We start from the raw sequence: 14,911 nt of genomic DNA, 5'->3' as shown, positions 1-14,911 counted from the left end.
CAGGGACGTCGCGCCCCGCTCCAACCGCGTGGGTCACTAGGTTAGGCGTCGCGACGCGCCCGCACGACGGAGACAGCGACGAACCGTCGAGTCAAACAGGACACGCGGATTCGGTAGCGCCACTCGAACGGCTTCCCCGTGCTCTCTTGCGCGCGCACGCGCCTGTGTTTGCGCGCCTCAAGCCTCGCTTATTCTCCCGCCGGCTCCGTAAGCACCCTTTGTCTTCGAGGCGGGAAAGAAGGAGCAAGCAACGCCGCGGCGGGGCTATCAGGCGCCCCAGAAACGAGCCGAAGAGGCGGCATCCGCAAACGTGTGCGCATCTGGACCCCCACCATCACACCTCGAGGTGCCCACGGCGTTCGCGAAGACTCACGAGGGCCGTTGCGTGACCCGCTTCTCGGGAGAAGAAGGACGACCGCTGATGCAGGTCGCATGCTTGTTGTACAGCGAGTCGGAGACCCGTCAGGACGACGAGTCCGCTCCGCTCAGCGATAACGCTGAGAACCGTTTGCTATAGTTCCTTTCTGTGACGTTCACGTTGCACACTCGGTGGTGACGTAATTAGGAGGGCGAGCGGAGCCAGTACCAGCGAGTATCCGAGAACGTCAGCTTGACGCAGACGTATTCAGTGTCGCGCTATCTGCCTATAAAGCGGAGATCCCAAGCACGCTTGGTAAGAGCGTAGAATATATGTGCGGGCCAATGCTTGACGTGACTTGCGAGACTTGTGGTCTAGGGTACTCCAGCGGCGCGCAGTACGGAAAATAATGCGCATTATGCATTGGCCTGTAGGGTTCAAGGGACGGCGTTCGGGAATATACACACGACTTTCGCCGGAGTTTGGTTGCTTTTGAAAGACAAGCATTGTCCCTCAAAATTAACACTGACGGTAGCGAATGGAGAACAGCCCTCGCATTGTGGAAATCCCACAGGCTGCCGCCTCACACAGGAAGCGTGCACGATTAACCGGCGGAGCGCCCGCGGAAAGCGCGGAAATGTACGTATATACTTGGAAAAACGCGAAGAGTGTCGTCTCTGGTCTTATCCGCGATTTTCAACTCCCTCGCCAGATTTCCCCTTCCACCAAGAATGTTTGCCGGCGAAAAACCCTCCTCACACGGAGAGCATGCATCCTCTAGCTCCCGCCCGCTCTCCGAGGACAAACAGGCCGCCGGCCACCGGAGTTCCACGTCTTCGGCGGCATGCATGCGCGCCTCGCCCCCCACAAGACTGGAACTCGGCCAACTCGTTTACATCGCAAACAAAGCTCTCAGCGTATCGTAAATAATCTTTGGTCATCTTGACCTTTACATGACCGTGTAGAACCCTCACACACAGACGCATAGTGCAACGAGCCGCTGCTGTAAGGTCGCGCGCTCACACATGCGATAAACCAACTCGACTTTTTTGTTTTTCCTTTCACATCGCCGTCGGCCAGACGAAACCGGAAACCTCGCAAGCGCGCTCGTCTGACCACCGGGCTCGATGGGATCAACTGGGGCTGATGTTATCGCGCATAAACGGACGAGGAGTCGATTCTCTTTTTTCCGATTCTACAAAGTCGCAGCTGGAACTCGTAATGGATATGTGCGCCACACTTCTCAGAGAAAAACGCAACGCCAATTCTTGACCCACTACATGAGCTCAATAGCGTTTGGTTGCGGAAAATGACACTGTGTTTCACGATAAGGCGATACCCTTATGCAAACAGGTCCCACGTGCGCTTCCTTCAAATAGAAGCATACAGCGGTCCTCCGATATCTCGAACGACCGGGGGACTGCTACTGCTGCTGAGAAGCGCACACTCGAATGTCTCAAAACACCCAGCAGACATGGCTTCAAGGAAACTACCGGGTCTAGCCGTCTCTCCTCGCTGCCTTCTGGGTCCAGTAGCTGTCCGCAAAGGGATCGCTTAGCAAGGTCAGCAGCAGCAGCGCTCGGAGTCTTTCACAACGAAGACGAAACCAGATGGTGCGCTTGATATCACACCGCTTGGCCAGCAAGTCTGAGTTGCTTCTGCTATCGTCGGCGAGCGCGTGCTATGAGGCTTGTTTACCACGGAGGCTACTCGAGGGTCTGTGGCACCGCAACGTCAGATCCCTTCTTAACGCGACAGATGAATTCGCAACGCTCGCCTTTGTGTAAACGAAAGAGGTGAACACGGACTGACACCGTCACACTCGGTCTTACAGAAAAGGCGAGTGCACGTACACATGATACCGGGTGATTAGCTAATCAACAAAGCTTCACTAATTAAAATTTCAGTCATTCAAGTTTAGGGCTCATGTCGCAATTGCGGAATTGCAGCCGGGCAGTAATGAAGTATCCATTTAGCGAAAATGCATATGCTTAGCAGCAATTTCTAGAGATAAGTCCTCAAGATATGTTGTCAAATGTATTAATGTTTCAAGTAATACTTAGAATTGTATTTATCCACAGTGCTAATATCGCTGAACAAATTTTGCAATAAACACATCTGCTCCCGGTGCGCTGCCTCAGTCTATGGACGATTTTTTTTTTTTTTTTTTTTTTTTTGTACAGCATTTGTAATTGTACGCACCCTTATGCTGGCCATGACATGGGCATAGGTTACGAGGTTCGATATGCGGACTAGAAATTCTGAGCTTCACCACAGCAAGGCGTCAAGCGACTTCCGCGCTGTCAGGAAAGCGTTCCGCCTCGATTAAAAGTTGTCACGCTTGGTTGCACAGAGGCTGCCATGCATATATACTGTGCATGGTGTAAAGACACCACTTTAGGGCAAAAGTCTTTGTTATAGACCATGCAACCGTGGCGGCGTTCGTTAAGAACAAAAGAAAGCTGAGAATCTGTGTGACTGGCATAAAGAGCACATACACACTCGCCAGCCTCCAGAAGAAATCAAATAAAGCGCCTGATGTTCTTTTGTCTTTTTTTTTTTATCCAAATAGCAAGAACCACTTGTTCGAGCATACAAGTGCGAAGTAGCCCCGTCACATGCGTGTCAGGAGTAAGGACATGTCCATTTCTGTACGGGGGGACATCGTGGTTCCGTTTCCACAGCCAACAGACATCAGGCAGCTTCCTGTTTGCGGCTGTCAGCCGCAAAAGCGGGCAGTCTCTGCTACTTACGTACGCATAAACGAATAAAACTCCACAGTGACAGAGGCGACACGCTAAAGTTTCCACTTTCGTTCGCTCGTTCGTGTCGCGCACCTTCTTCGCTCCTTCGCTTCAGGCACGCTTCTGTCCAAGGCCGCGAAGCAGCGTTGCCCCCAAACGTGTGCCGCATTCGAGCCTGCTCGGCATCACATTCGCGCAGCAGCAGCAGCAGCAGCGTATCACCGCGTCGTCGCGATGGAACCGGGCAAACGACAACGAGGCGTTCCAATACCTCCCAGCCACGCGGCACACGTCTGCCCTGGCGAGGGCGAGCGAGCCACCCGCCAGACAAGAACGCATTCGCTTTCCAGGCGGGGTCGCAATCGTCTCTCGTACGCGGAACACGTTGGCAGCGCGCCCGCTGAAGCTGCCACCACCGCCGCCACCATCGCTGCTACGGCGGCAGCAGCAGCAGCAAGCGGGCCGTGGAGATGCGTCCAAGGGCGTAGCCGAATCTCGCGCCCATGCGTCTCTCACTGCGCGGCAGGCCATCAGCGACAGTCGTTTGCCGCCGCTCGACGAACTCTTGCCTGGTCGTAGAGTGTGCGCGCGGCGCAGACTTTTTCCCCGTGCGCCTCTTTCTGAGCCAGATCATTGGAGGGAACACAGCAGCATCCGGCGGACGCGCGGACCAAGTCCTCTAGTCCTGGGCTTCGAACGGCGAGGTAATTTTCGCTCGCGAGCGCGATGCTCCCGAACGGCGTCCTGCGGAAGTCGGGGTGCTTCGGTGCCAGTGGGGGGAGGGGGTATGCGCGAGGAGCGGGATAGGGCAGCGGCGGACACACGACGGCGGACGACACGTCGTGGCGGGGCAAGGGTGCCATTTGGACATCCTGCGCCACACCGAGCTCGTTCTTCCACTGACCCTCTTCAAAGCCGCCGATTACAGGCTGCAGAAAAATGAAGGGGGGTAGGAGGGGGCATCGGAGAAGCCTGGTCCAAGTAGTACCGGGGGATTTCCCGCTAAAATCTTGCTGATAGACGGTACGAAGCATTGAAATACTACCGCGAAGTGGCGCATCTTGGATGGCGTAAAGATGTTGCCTGCAGACAGCGGCAGCAGACTCACAGTCAAGGGAGGGTGGCATTATGTGCCGACGGTCACGCATCTAAATTGCTCCCTGGTTGTACATTCGATCGGACGCACCGCCGAGCTTTCCAACAAGTGACCAAGAGAACTCCATGACGGGATGCGGCCTTAGGAGCGTGGATGCCACAATGAAAGGTTAGACGTTTTGAAAGTATGTGGAGCAAGCTGAGGACTCATGTGCGTTACGACGAAGAACCCGTCAGATCATGTACCACCTGGTACCCTTTTATTTTCTACCAGCCATTTTCATTCAACCAGTTTTGCACCAGTGCTCACTATGTTGACTGCAACATGTCGCGTAAGGGACGGCAACAATCTAAAGAGGCTGTGCTAGTTCAGAAAACGCGCTTATTTTCACGAGGCCCATATGAACTTTTGTAAATACCGGGGTCTCCTAAATCTCTGAAAAGGAAATTAATGACTGTTTATGCACGGCGCCAATTCACTGAATAAGTGGAGCCCTTAAGGCAACCTCTTCAACAAACGTGGGTACTACAGGCTGTCATCTGCGCTCAAAGTGGGGATACCTGATCTTGAGTGTGCGTGCTGTGTTACCCGTGGCTACATAACATAAGTGCAATGGTACCAAAATCATGTGTGAAGACGAAGCCCGTCCTTGCGTGTGCAAACAAGAGCGTGTGCACAGAATTCATGCGCGACATCACCTCTGAACAGCATACTAAGCGCGATCCAGGTGCAGGCATGATTTATTTCTTCTTTTAGAAAGCGGAGAGGGGGGGATTTACGTAGAGGAGCCTACAGCATTTAGAAGGCAAGGGTGAGTGTAGCGTGCTTAATGCCCGTTCTACACCTTGCTACACGTTAAAGGGCCACTAAAGAGAAATACTGGATCATTTTAGATTTTAACAATATCCTTGAAGAGCTTTACTTTCGTTGATTTCGCGGTAATAGGCTTATTATTAGAAGGTAAAATGACTTATAAATTAATTTTTCAATTTCGCGCCGGAACACCAGGGCCAGTACATCCATGTGACGTCAAGGATTCCAAAGTGTTTTTTCGTATTTAGGCTGTTGTGGTTCAGTAAACGTTATTGAAACTTCATATGGCCAATCATTTGCTATTTTAGAATACAATGCAGACCATTTTTGCCGATTAACATTTCACTAGACCCGAGCGGGCGACATCGAAATTCATGATATCACTGCAGGTTGGTGGGTGAATTTCGAGGCGGCGTCGCCACCAATCTTTCGTCCTTGGATCTTTTCTGACTTACCAAACGTCTTCGAACGATTAAAATGGCTTTTTTGGTATTGTGGAACTTTGTCTTTAGTGTCCCTTTAAGTTTGTTAAAATAAATGCTTGTAGTGCTAATGATATCATTGACTTTGCATGCAAACAAAATTACTTAGAAGATACAGTGAAGGTGCATAACGTTCTCACGTTCGGGAGACAAAATTGCACATTCCAATACAGCGAACCCTTCATCTGAGCGAAGCTAACGTCCTTTTTCATTTCCTTGCATGCAAAGTGTCTACGCACGACGTGTTTTACGCTCCCAGCGTTCGTTAGACATATGCACACGCTTGAGGAGGGCACCGAAGAAGGCCAATCCAGCCACGGAATCGGTTGCGCCACATTTGTCTGTCTATCCGACTAGAACTCTCGTTGTTTCTTCTCTCTATGGCGCAGGTGGCCCCAGTATGCGTCATGGCCGGCATTGGAAGGGAGTTGAGCACGCCTTGCTTCCGGCACTGGCGGCCTGGCTGCTGCTACTTCTACTCCTGCCGGACAGTGTACACGGCCGCCACTGCAACAATGTGCCGCGTGTGCCAGGCTACATGTGCGACTGCGACTCGCGCTTCGGCCACGACGACCTCGGCGGCTGGCACCTGTCCTGCTACGATGCGCAGGCCAACGAGCCGCAGCAGGCGTTCGTCGTCGAGTATGCCATCAATGACATCATACGTGTGCAGTGCGACACCGCGGCCCCGTACCAGGCGGCATTCTTCCAGAACTTCAGCGTGAGTGAGGTAGAGCGCTTCTCCTTCAGCTACTGCCCCATGCCAAACGGTTCGTTCGCCCAAGTGCTTGAGGGGCTGGAGGTAACGTCGTTGCAACTGATCAGCTGCCAGATGGGTGACACGCTGGACGCCCGGCTCTTCGAAGGCCTTGACAAGCTCAAGAGGCTCACTGTAACCGGGAGCAAGGACCTGAGGTTTGTACCAGAGGACGCGTTCACCAACCTCACCACGCTTGTCAACCTCGAGCTCAACAATAACGCGCTCGAAAATCTCCCCGAGAAGGTCTTCTGGCCGCTCAAGAACATCACCAGCATCCAGTTGGGCAGCAATTTGCTGCAGAGCCTGCACTCTAGTCAGTTTAGGGGTCTCGACAAGCTCATCAGCATTTACCTCTACAAGAACAACCTTACCGAGCTTCCCCAAGGAATCTTCACCAACCTGACATCAGTGAAGAATCTCGACCTCTTGCTTAACAGCCTGACCAACATCACTGACAAAGATCTAGCTGACCTAACCGGCATTGAGAATCTCAAGATGGGTGGGAATCCCTTCACAATGCTGCCAGACACCCTATTCAAGAACAACAGGCTGTTGGGAGATTTAAATCTCAGTGTCCTCAACAAATTGGGATCCCCACCTGAGCGGCTCCTCACGGGCTTGAGCAGGTTGGAGAATATCACACTTCTGGACTGCAATTTTACAAGCATTCCAGAGAAGTTTTTTGCATATGCAGGAAATATGAAGAACATTCGAATGGTGAACAATAGACTCACTTCATTACCCGCAAACTTGTTCAGGGAGAATACAAAACTTCTAAACTTGGACCTGAGCTATAACGACCTGACCGAGTTGCCATTAACAGTGTTTGAAAAGCAGTTTGTCCTGGAGACACTTATCTTTTACAGAAACAATTTTGTCACACTAAAAGCAGGCCCTTTCGACAACTTGATTAGCTTGAAAGTTCTTAGTTTTGAGTACAACTTTATAGAAAGCATTGAGCAGGAAACATTCCAAAGGCTGCAAAAGCTGGAGGACCTGAAGCTAGGAAAAAACAAGTTAAAGGTGCTTGAAGGAAATGCTCCTTTTGGTCTAAACAAGAAGCTCAGACGAGTTGACCTTTCAAGAAATAAACTTGTTCAGTTCCCGGACATCAACTGGGACATTTATTTGGCCTTGGAGAAGCTCAACCTTGACTACAACAATATAACTTACCTGAGGGTGCCAAACCTCATCTCTACAAGCACAGAAGTTTCTTTGCGCTTCAACAAAATAAAGGCTGTGCAGGTCACAGAACTTGAAATCCTAAAGAAGTATGAAACCAGAGAAAAAACCTACAATACTGACACAGCATCAGAGCATTACTATCACTTAGATGGAAATCCCTTCGAGTGCAACTGTCAACTGTACGACTTCATCAAGTACTTGTCTGACAATAACCAAAAGGACATTGCACTGTTCAAGAACTCTCCAGATTATACTTGTGAAAGCCCAAAAGTACTAAAAGGGAAAAATCTCTTGGATGTGGACCTTGAACAACTCACATGTAAAATTAAGGAGAACTGCCCAGATGAATGTACGTGCTACTTTCGGCGGATGGACTACACCACACACATGGACTGCAGGCAGGGCAACCTTACCGGCCTTCCATTGGTTTCGCCACCAAACACAAATATTCTCTACTTACAAAACAACCAGATTTCAACCATTGAGGACCTTAGCTCTCAACAGTGGGAAAACTTGACTGAAGTGCACCTCGACAGCAATGACTTACGAGCATTTGATGCAAGGAGACTTCCACGCCGGCTACAGTATCTCTCTCTGACCAACAACAGCTTGCGCTCCATGACACCAGAACTTATGGCTATGTTCGCCAACAGCTCTGCAACTCTCAGCCTGTCACTCAGTGGCAACCCGTGGACCTGTGACTGCTCTACTTTTCCCTTCAAGGTTTGGCTACGTGGGCATGTCTACATGATAAAGGACTACCTGGACATTGCATGTGGAGAAAAGATAAGCATCAACAATACCTTGGCACTGTCCTACATCAATGAGATACCAGACTCTGTCTACTGCCCAACAGACTACAGTGCGCAAAGGAAGCAGTTGGCAGCTGTGTCGGTGATCTGTGTGGTGCTTGCGGTGCTTCTTGTGGTGGTGTTGATCCTCTATTACAGAAACCGTCAGACCATCATCGCCTATGTCTACATACACTTTTACAATGTGTTTGTGTGTATCTTCAGTGAGGAGGACCTGGATGAGGACAAAACATATGATGCATTTGTATCCTACAGCAGTGCTGATCGTGATATTGCCATGGCACTACTCAACAGCCTGGAAACCAACGAAGAGAAGTTCAAGCTCTGCATTCATGAGCGCGACTGGCTGCCTGGTTACAACATCAGCTGGAACATCGTCAACTCAGTGCAAAACAGTCGCAGAACCATCCTTGTGGTATCCAAGGACTTTCTCGAAAGCCTCTGGTTTCAAGTGGAGTTCCACACAGCCTACTACCAGATGCTAGAAGATCGGGTGGACAGACTTATCGTGATTGTACGTGGTGAACTGCCGCCAAAAGAAACACTCGACAAAGAGCTCAAGTTCTTGCTCACCACGAAGACTTATCTCATCTGGGGTGAGCGCTGGTTCTGGGAGAAGCTGAAATATGCAATGCCACATCGAAAGCAGGTTCCACCAACGAATAAACTGGCCATGAGGAACCGCCCAAACACTGCAATGGTCAAGACTGTTGAGGACCAAATTGCAAACCTCACAGCCGGCCAAAAACAAGAAAAAGCGAGAGAAAAGCAGGATGAGCCAGAAGAACCCCCAGTTAGGATAGAAAACAACAACCAGGACCAGACTAGTGTAGTGGCACCTCCAAGAAAGACGTTGCGAGGTCTTGGAACCCTTGAGCCTAAAGTGCAGCCTGTGTGAAAAGATGCTCATTTTGACCGATGCCAAAGTGGGTGTAGAAACATAAGATCAGGGACTTATGCTTGCCTTTCAGAGTGTTAACTCCCTCAACAGACAAGTGAACTGTGTATGTGAACTGCAGAATGAGGTGGTGCGATTTGTTTGAACTGTGGCCTAGACAATCTCACTCACTATCTGTGCATCTACTGTGTGTGTGCGTGTGTGTGTGTGTGTGCGCGTGCATGTGCCGAGTACCACCAAGTGCAAGTGCAATTCACAATGGTGCTGTTACAGTGCTTGGTGTTCATCATGGGAAAGAACAACACACAAGACAGTGCCCCATGTTTATAAAGGACAGTATTACCAGCACGTCACGAACAGAAAGTGCAATGGTACCTGCATGCGAATGTAAAGCAGTGTACAAAGTCAACTCACTAACCACCAGATGGTTGTAAACATGTGCTGAATACTCAGACTTTCTGAAGTTACTGTATTTGTAAAAACAATAACATTAACATAAAACCCTGCTGAGTGAGCTTCTTTGTGCCGTGAATTACTGTGTATTTGTGATCCTCATGTGTATCAACTACGAATGTGCGACAATTTTCCAAAAGCTGTCAAGGTAGAGTGCCAAGCATAAACAAGGGGCAAATTTGTTCCCACTCAAAACGTTCCCCTCCTGTTCAAATGACACAAGTGAAAACTCAAAGGTTAACTCAGCAATCACGGAAGAGGTGCCATGCTACTGATGATACTGCTGATGCAAGACACACAACAACGCTAAGAAAAATGGGTGGAGTGATAGAAGACAATACAACATAAGCATATCAATGAGCCCTGTGCTTAACAATGACACAGAAGGATACTGCATGCTTAGTCACCGTTTACTTTTGGAAGCCCAAATATTGTTTGGCTTTTAACTGTAATTGTATTTTGCAGAGTACCGTAAAGGCAAACAATGTGCACATGACTGTCATCAGGAAGAATTTATTTACTGAGAGAAGTCAACTGTGGAAGTAAGAAAGCAATCAGCCTTCACGCTTGCACTATATCTGGAATGTAATTCATATTACATTTCCATGAACAAGCCTTGTCACAATAACATCTTTGTTCATTACCCTGGACAGCACTTTCAACTGGTGACCCCGGGGGAATGTCTAGAGCATGTCCATTGATGTCAAAGCTCCCCAAAAATTAATGCAGACGAATAGCAACCGCATTAAAAAGTGAGCTCAATTTTCTTTTTAGTTCAGCATAACAAGACAGATGTGTGGCAAGTTATCAGAGGGCAAGAACCCATCCGAAATCCAACATCTCTCACAAAATGACTCCATTCCTAGGAGAAAAAATGTGAGAGTTCGCATACATGGTGAGAAATACACCTCCAGGTATTATCAAGGTGCATGCTACAGCTGCAAGACATAGCACATGGGTTAAGGTGCATGTCAGAATTGTTGTATGAACCATGAACCTTTTACGTCTATACCAGTAGCAGGATATTTTTTCTGCGGGATGCACACATTCATAACAAGCCGTGGCAAGTTCTTTGTCTGTTTCTTCAAGGATAAGAGAAGTGAGTGGGTTCAATGCGTATCCTGGCCATAGGCTAGCAGATACCAGAACAGCATGCCTGAACTGAGCAGGATTCAAGCTTGTGTAGACAAGATACACGAAACAATTTTTTTTCTTTTTTTCCCCTGCTATGGCTGCAGCTAGTATTACAGCTATACAAGAGGAAACGATTGAACCCAGCCTTCAGGACGCGAACACCAGAAGAGAAGTAGATGGACACACATCTACTTCTCTTCTGGTGTTCGCGTCCTGAAGGCTGGGTTCAATCGTTTCCACAAGTATGTACCAACAGGCCCAGCAACAGACTCTTCTATACAAGAGAACCTTTCCGTGACAAACCAACTTAAAGACAAAAAAATATTTATGTAGGGAAGAATGATTCACAGGTGCCCTGGAATCTGCAATTACTTATCATTCAAGTAAAGAGTAACCATATCTCATACACTGACTATGCGAGTGTTGGTCTACTCTACACAAACTTGGTCAAGCCTACATGCACAACACGTAAAGTCGAACATTGAAAGAGGCTGTAACAAAAGGCCTTGTAGCCAGGTCTGTTACTGGTATAAGTAAATTTGCACTAACTCTTTAAGGCTGTAAATTATCTAAATAATAAGAATAAGAACTGAGTTTCAGTGATGTAGATATTGTCACGTACGAGTTTGTACCGCTGTGGACAAAATGACGTTGGTTGGAGAAGAAGAGGCTGAAGTGTCTCGAAGTTCGGTAGATGGTGTCACCCTGGCCACAGAGCTACAACCCTCTGTATATATTGTAAATACATATATTTTCTCCCCGTAACATTTTGGTGGAAGTGCGGGGTAATCTCGCCACAAGCCGGCCCTGGATCTTCGCAGCGGGCGTCACATCGGTTCCGCTGTTATGGCTACTGACGCTGCCTCCGACGCTGACGCTGCCTCCGCCGCTCAGACACCGGCGGAAGTGGTGCTAACCCAGCTACGTCACCCGGGAATCTTCACTGGCACTGGCAAGGTCGACGTCGAAGACTGGCTGACGTCGTATGAGCGCGTCGGTAAGCACAACAAGTGGAATGCCACACATTTGCTGGCCAACCTGATCTTTTACTTGGGAGGAACCGCGAAGGTATGGTTCGAGACGCATGAAACCGAAATTACAAGCTGGGACTCCTGCAAGGAAAAGCTACGCGATCTTTTCGGAAGGCCTGTGGGACGTCAAATGGAGGCCAAGCAAGAGCTAGCGTCTCGTGTCCAGACACCAACCGAATCATACGTCGCGTATATTCAAGACGTTCTGGCTCTCTGCCGTAAAGCGGACGCGGACATGCTAGAGGCCGATAGGGTTGGACACATCTTGAAGGGCATCGCAGACGATGCGTTCAACCTCCTGCTTTACAGGAACTGCTCAACGGTTGAATCCATCATAAAGGAATGCCGGAATTTTGAGCAAGCGAAGAGCAAACGCATCGTACAACGCTTCGACCGACTTCCCAATACGGCTGCCACTTCCTCCTGCAACGACCCTCCGGCATCACATCCGCCTGCCACGCCAAGCTTGACACAGGTCATCCGCCGCGAACTTGAGGCTATGGCTCTAAGTTCTCACTGTCCCCATACGCACGACAACATGACCATCTCGCTCATTCAAGCTGTTGTCCGCCAAGAAATTGCCAACATGGACATCCAGTCTGCCGTCCGCCCACGTCCCACCCCTACCACTCCTGTCATTGCCTCTGCTGCACCTCGCCAGTCGTTCCCGAGTCGATATCGGAACCCATCTGAGTGGCGAACACCGGATGACAGGCCGATTTGCTTTGCTTGCTCCCGGGTCGGTCACAACTCCCGCCACTGCCGTAGTAGCCGCTGGTACTCCTCGCCTCGACCATACGATGATCGCCGCTTCAACCGAGACCCTCGGTCTCTGTCGCCCCTTTCTGAACCATACCATGCCGGCCTTCCCTCTCGGGGAAACACCACTAGCCGCTCGCCCTCGCCGCAACGCCGTCAGTCCCGCTCGCCTACACCTCGACGCCCCTCGTCCCCGTCCTACGCGGGCCGCTTCTCGGGAAACTAAGCAATGCAGCCCCCGGAGGTGAGGCTGCGTTGACGACTCGGACTGCAAAACCTCTGCTGACCCCTGCTGCTCGACCGAACCTTGTTGAAATTTTTGTTGATGATGTACCCGTTCAAGCCCTCATCGATACTGGCGCTCAGGTGTCGGTTATGCGATCAGATCTTCGTAGCCGTCTCCGTAAAGCCCTGACACCTGCCGAGTCGCCTGCCGTCCGAGTGGCTAATGGCAGTACAACAGCCGTGATGGGAATGTGCGCCGCCCGTGTTACCATTGCCGGTCGTCCTGTGTTAGTCCTGTTCACTGTACTGGCCGAGTGTCCCCACGAAGTGATTCTTGGAATCGACTTCCTGTCTGCTCATTCAGCACTTATTGACTGTGCAACCGGCACCCTTCGCCTTGAACTGCCCCATTACTTTGCCGACCCGACCGAAGACCACAAGTCCCGACTTCGTTCTGCTGAATTTGTTCGCCTGCAACCTGATGCTGCGACCTACGTCCTCATGTCGCCTTCTCCTCCACTTCGAGATGGTCCTTACGTGGTGTCCCCACTTTGCGATGTTCTCCTGGCACGCCAAATCGCACTACCCAGCTCCATTGTCACTCTTGTTAACAATCGAGCGTGGCTTCCCCTTCTGAACTTTGGTTCGTGTCTGCAAGTGCTTCCTGAGGGTGTATCTCTCGCTTTGCTGTCCCCTTTGGAAGAGTGTGGGGTAGCTGCTCTTACGCCCAAACCACGATTCGACACTCCTGCAGCTTCCGACCGTCCTACTTCAAGCAACGACAAGTTTACGTCCATGATAGCTACTGATCTACGGCCTGCTTACGCCGACGCCCTTCGCCGTATTCTGATGTCCTATGAAGACATCTTTGATTTTGGAAATCGCCCGCTAGGTCGCACCCGTGTCGTCACCCATCCCATCCTCACTGGTGACGCTCCTCCTATACACCGGAGGCCCTACCGTGTGTCAGCAGCTGAACGCCAGGTGATCCAAACGGAGGTGGACAAAATGCTCTCCAAAGATATTATCGAGCCTTCCTGCAGTCCGTGGGCGTCACCTGTCGTTTTGGTTAAAAAGAAGGACAATACCTGGAGATTTTGTATCAATTACCGTCACCTGAATAAGATTACGAAAAAGGACGTGTATCCGCTTCCGCGTATTGATGACGCGCTGGACTGCTTACACGGTGCCAGTTATTTTTCATCGATTGATTTGCGCTCCGGCTACTGGCAAATCGCGGTGGATGAACGAGATCGCGAAAAGACCGCCTTCGTCACCCCAGATGGTCTCTACCAATTTAAAGTGATGCCTTTTGGACTGTGTAATGCCCCTGCTACCTTCGAGCGCATGATGGACTCTCTTCTGCGCGGATTCAAATGGACCACACGCCTCTGCTACCTTGATGACGTCATAGTTTTTTCACCGACGTTTGAGAGCCACCTTCACCGACTCTCAGCTATCCTTGATGTTTTTAGACGTGCCGGCCTACAACTCAATTCTGCAAAATGCCATTTCGGCCGCCGCCAAATACGAGTACTTGGTCACTTGGTTGACGCTTCTGGCGTCCAGCCTGATCCTGACAAAGTTCGTGCCGTTGGGGAGTTTCCCCTTCCGCGTTCTCCTACCGATGTCCGCAGTTTTCTAGGGCTGTGTTCCTATTTTCGGCGATTTATCCAGAACTTTGCCGAAATCGCTCGTCCTCTCACAGACCTTCTGAAAAAGGACACCACTTTTCGTTGGGGACCGGACCAGGCTGAAGCATTTTCAACGCTTATCAGTCGCCTTACCAATCCACCCGTGTTGGGTCATTTTGATCCGCATGCCTACACCGAAGTTTGCACTGATGCAAGCGGCCATGGCATTGGCGCTATCTTGTCCCAACGACAGCGGGACACCAATCGCGTGATCGCGTATGCTAGCCGTCTTCTTTCTGCACCAGAGCGAAACTACTCGATAACAGAACGTGAATGCTTGGCCCTTGTTTGGTCCATTGCTAAGTTCCGCCCTTACCTGTTCGGTCGACATTTCACCGTCGTGACAGATCATCATGCCTTATGTTGGCTATCCTCACTCAGAGACCCGACTGGCCGTCTTGGCCGCTGGGCTTTACGCCTGCAAGAGTACACGTTTTCCGTGTCCTACAAATCTGGGGGGTTACATA

At 50.3% G+C, this 14,911-nt stretch overlaps 2 protein-coding genes across 4 annotated transcripts in view; one reads left to right on the top strand and one right to left on the bottom strand.

Annotated features, from left to right (window-relative positions):
- The window catches only part of LOC119449546 (protein toll), a 28,235-nt gene extending 18,573 nt beyond the window's left edge, over nucleotides 1–9,662 (top strand). Inside the window, exons 1-2 of one of the 3 annotated variants that reach the window (XM_037712738.2) lie at nucleotides 3,153–3,806; nucleotides 5,883–9,662. In XM_037712738.2, the coding sequence (XP_037568666.1) occupies nucleotides 5,894–9,148 (3,255 nt within the window). In that variant the 5' untranslated portion in view covers nucleotides 3,153–3,806; nucleotides 5,883–5,893 and the 3' untranslated portion in view covers nucleotides 9,149–9,662. Of the gene's footprint in view, nucleotides 1–3,152; nucleotides 3,807–4,114; nucleotides 4,367–5,882 lie in introns of those variants that run through there. The other 2 variants (XM_049665294.1, XM_037712737.2) reach the window with 2 other exon arrangements.
- The window catches only part of LOC119449547 (tudor domain-containing protein 3), a 134,754-nt gene that overhangs the window by 78,054 nt on the left and 41,789 nt on the right, over nucleotides 1–14,911 (bottom strand). The gene's annotated exons all lie outside the window — the stretch shown is intronic.

The sequence above is a fragment of the Dermacentor silvarum genome, chromosome 4 (assembly GCF_013339745.2).
Source record: "Dermacentor silvarum isolate Dsil-2018 chromosome 4, BIME_Dsil_1.4, whole genome shotgun sequence".
Classification (NCBI taxonomy): Eukaryota; Metazoa; Arthropoda; class Arachnida; order Ixodida; family Ixodidae; genus Dermacentor; species Dermacentor silvarum.
The sequence above is the reverse complement of the archived record's forward strand: the minus strand, read 5'-3'. Positions and strand labels throughout refer to the sequence as shown.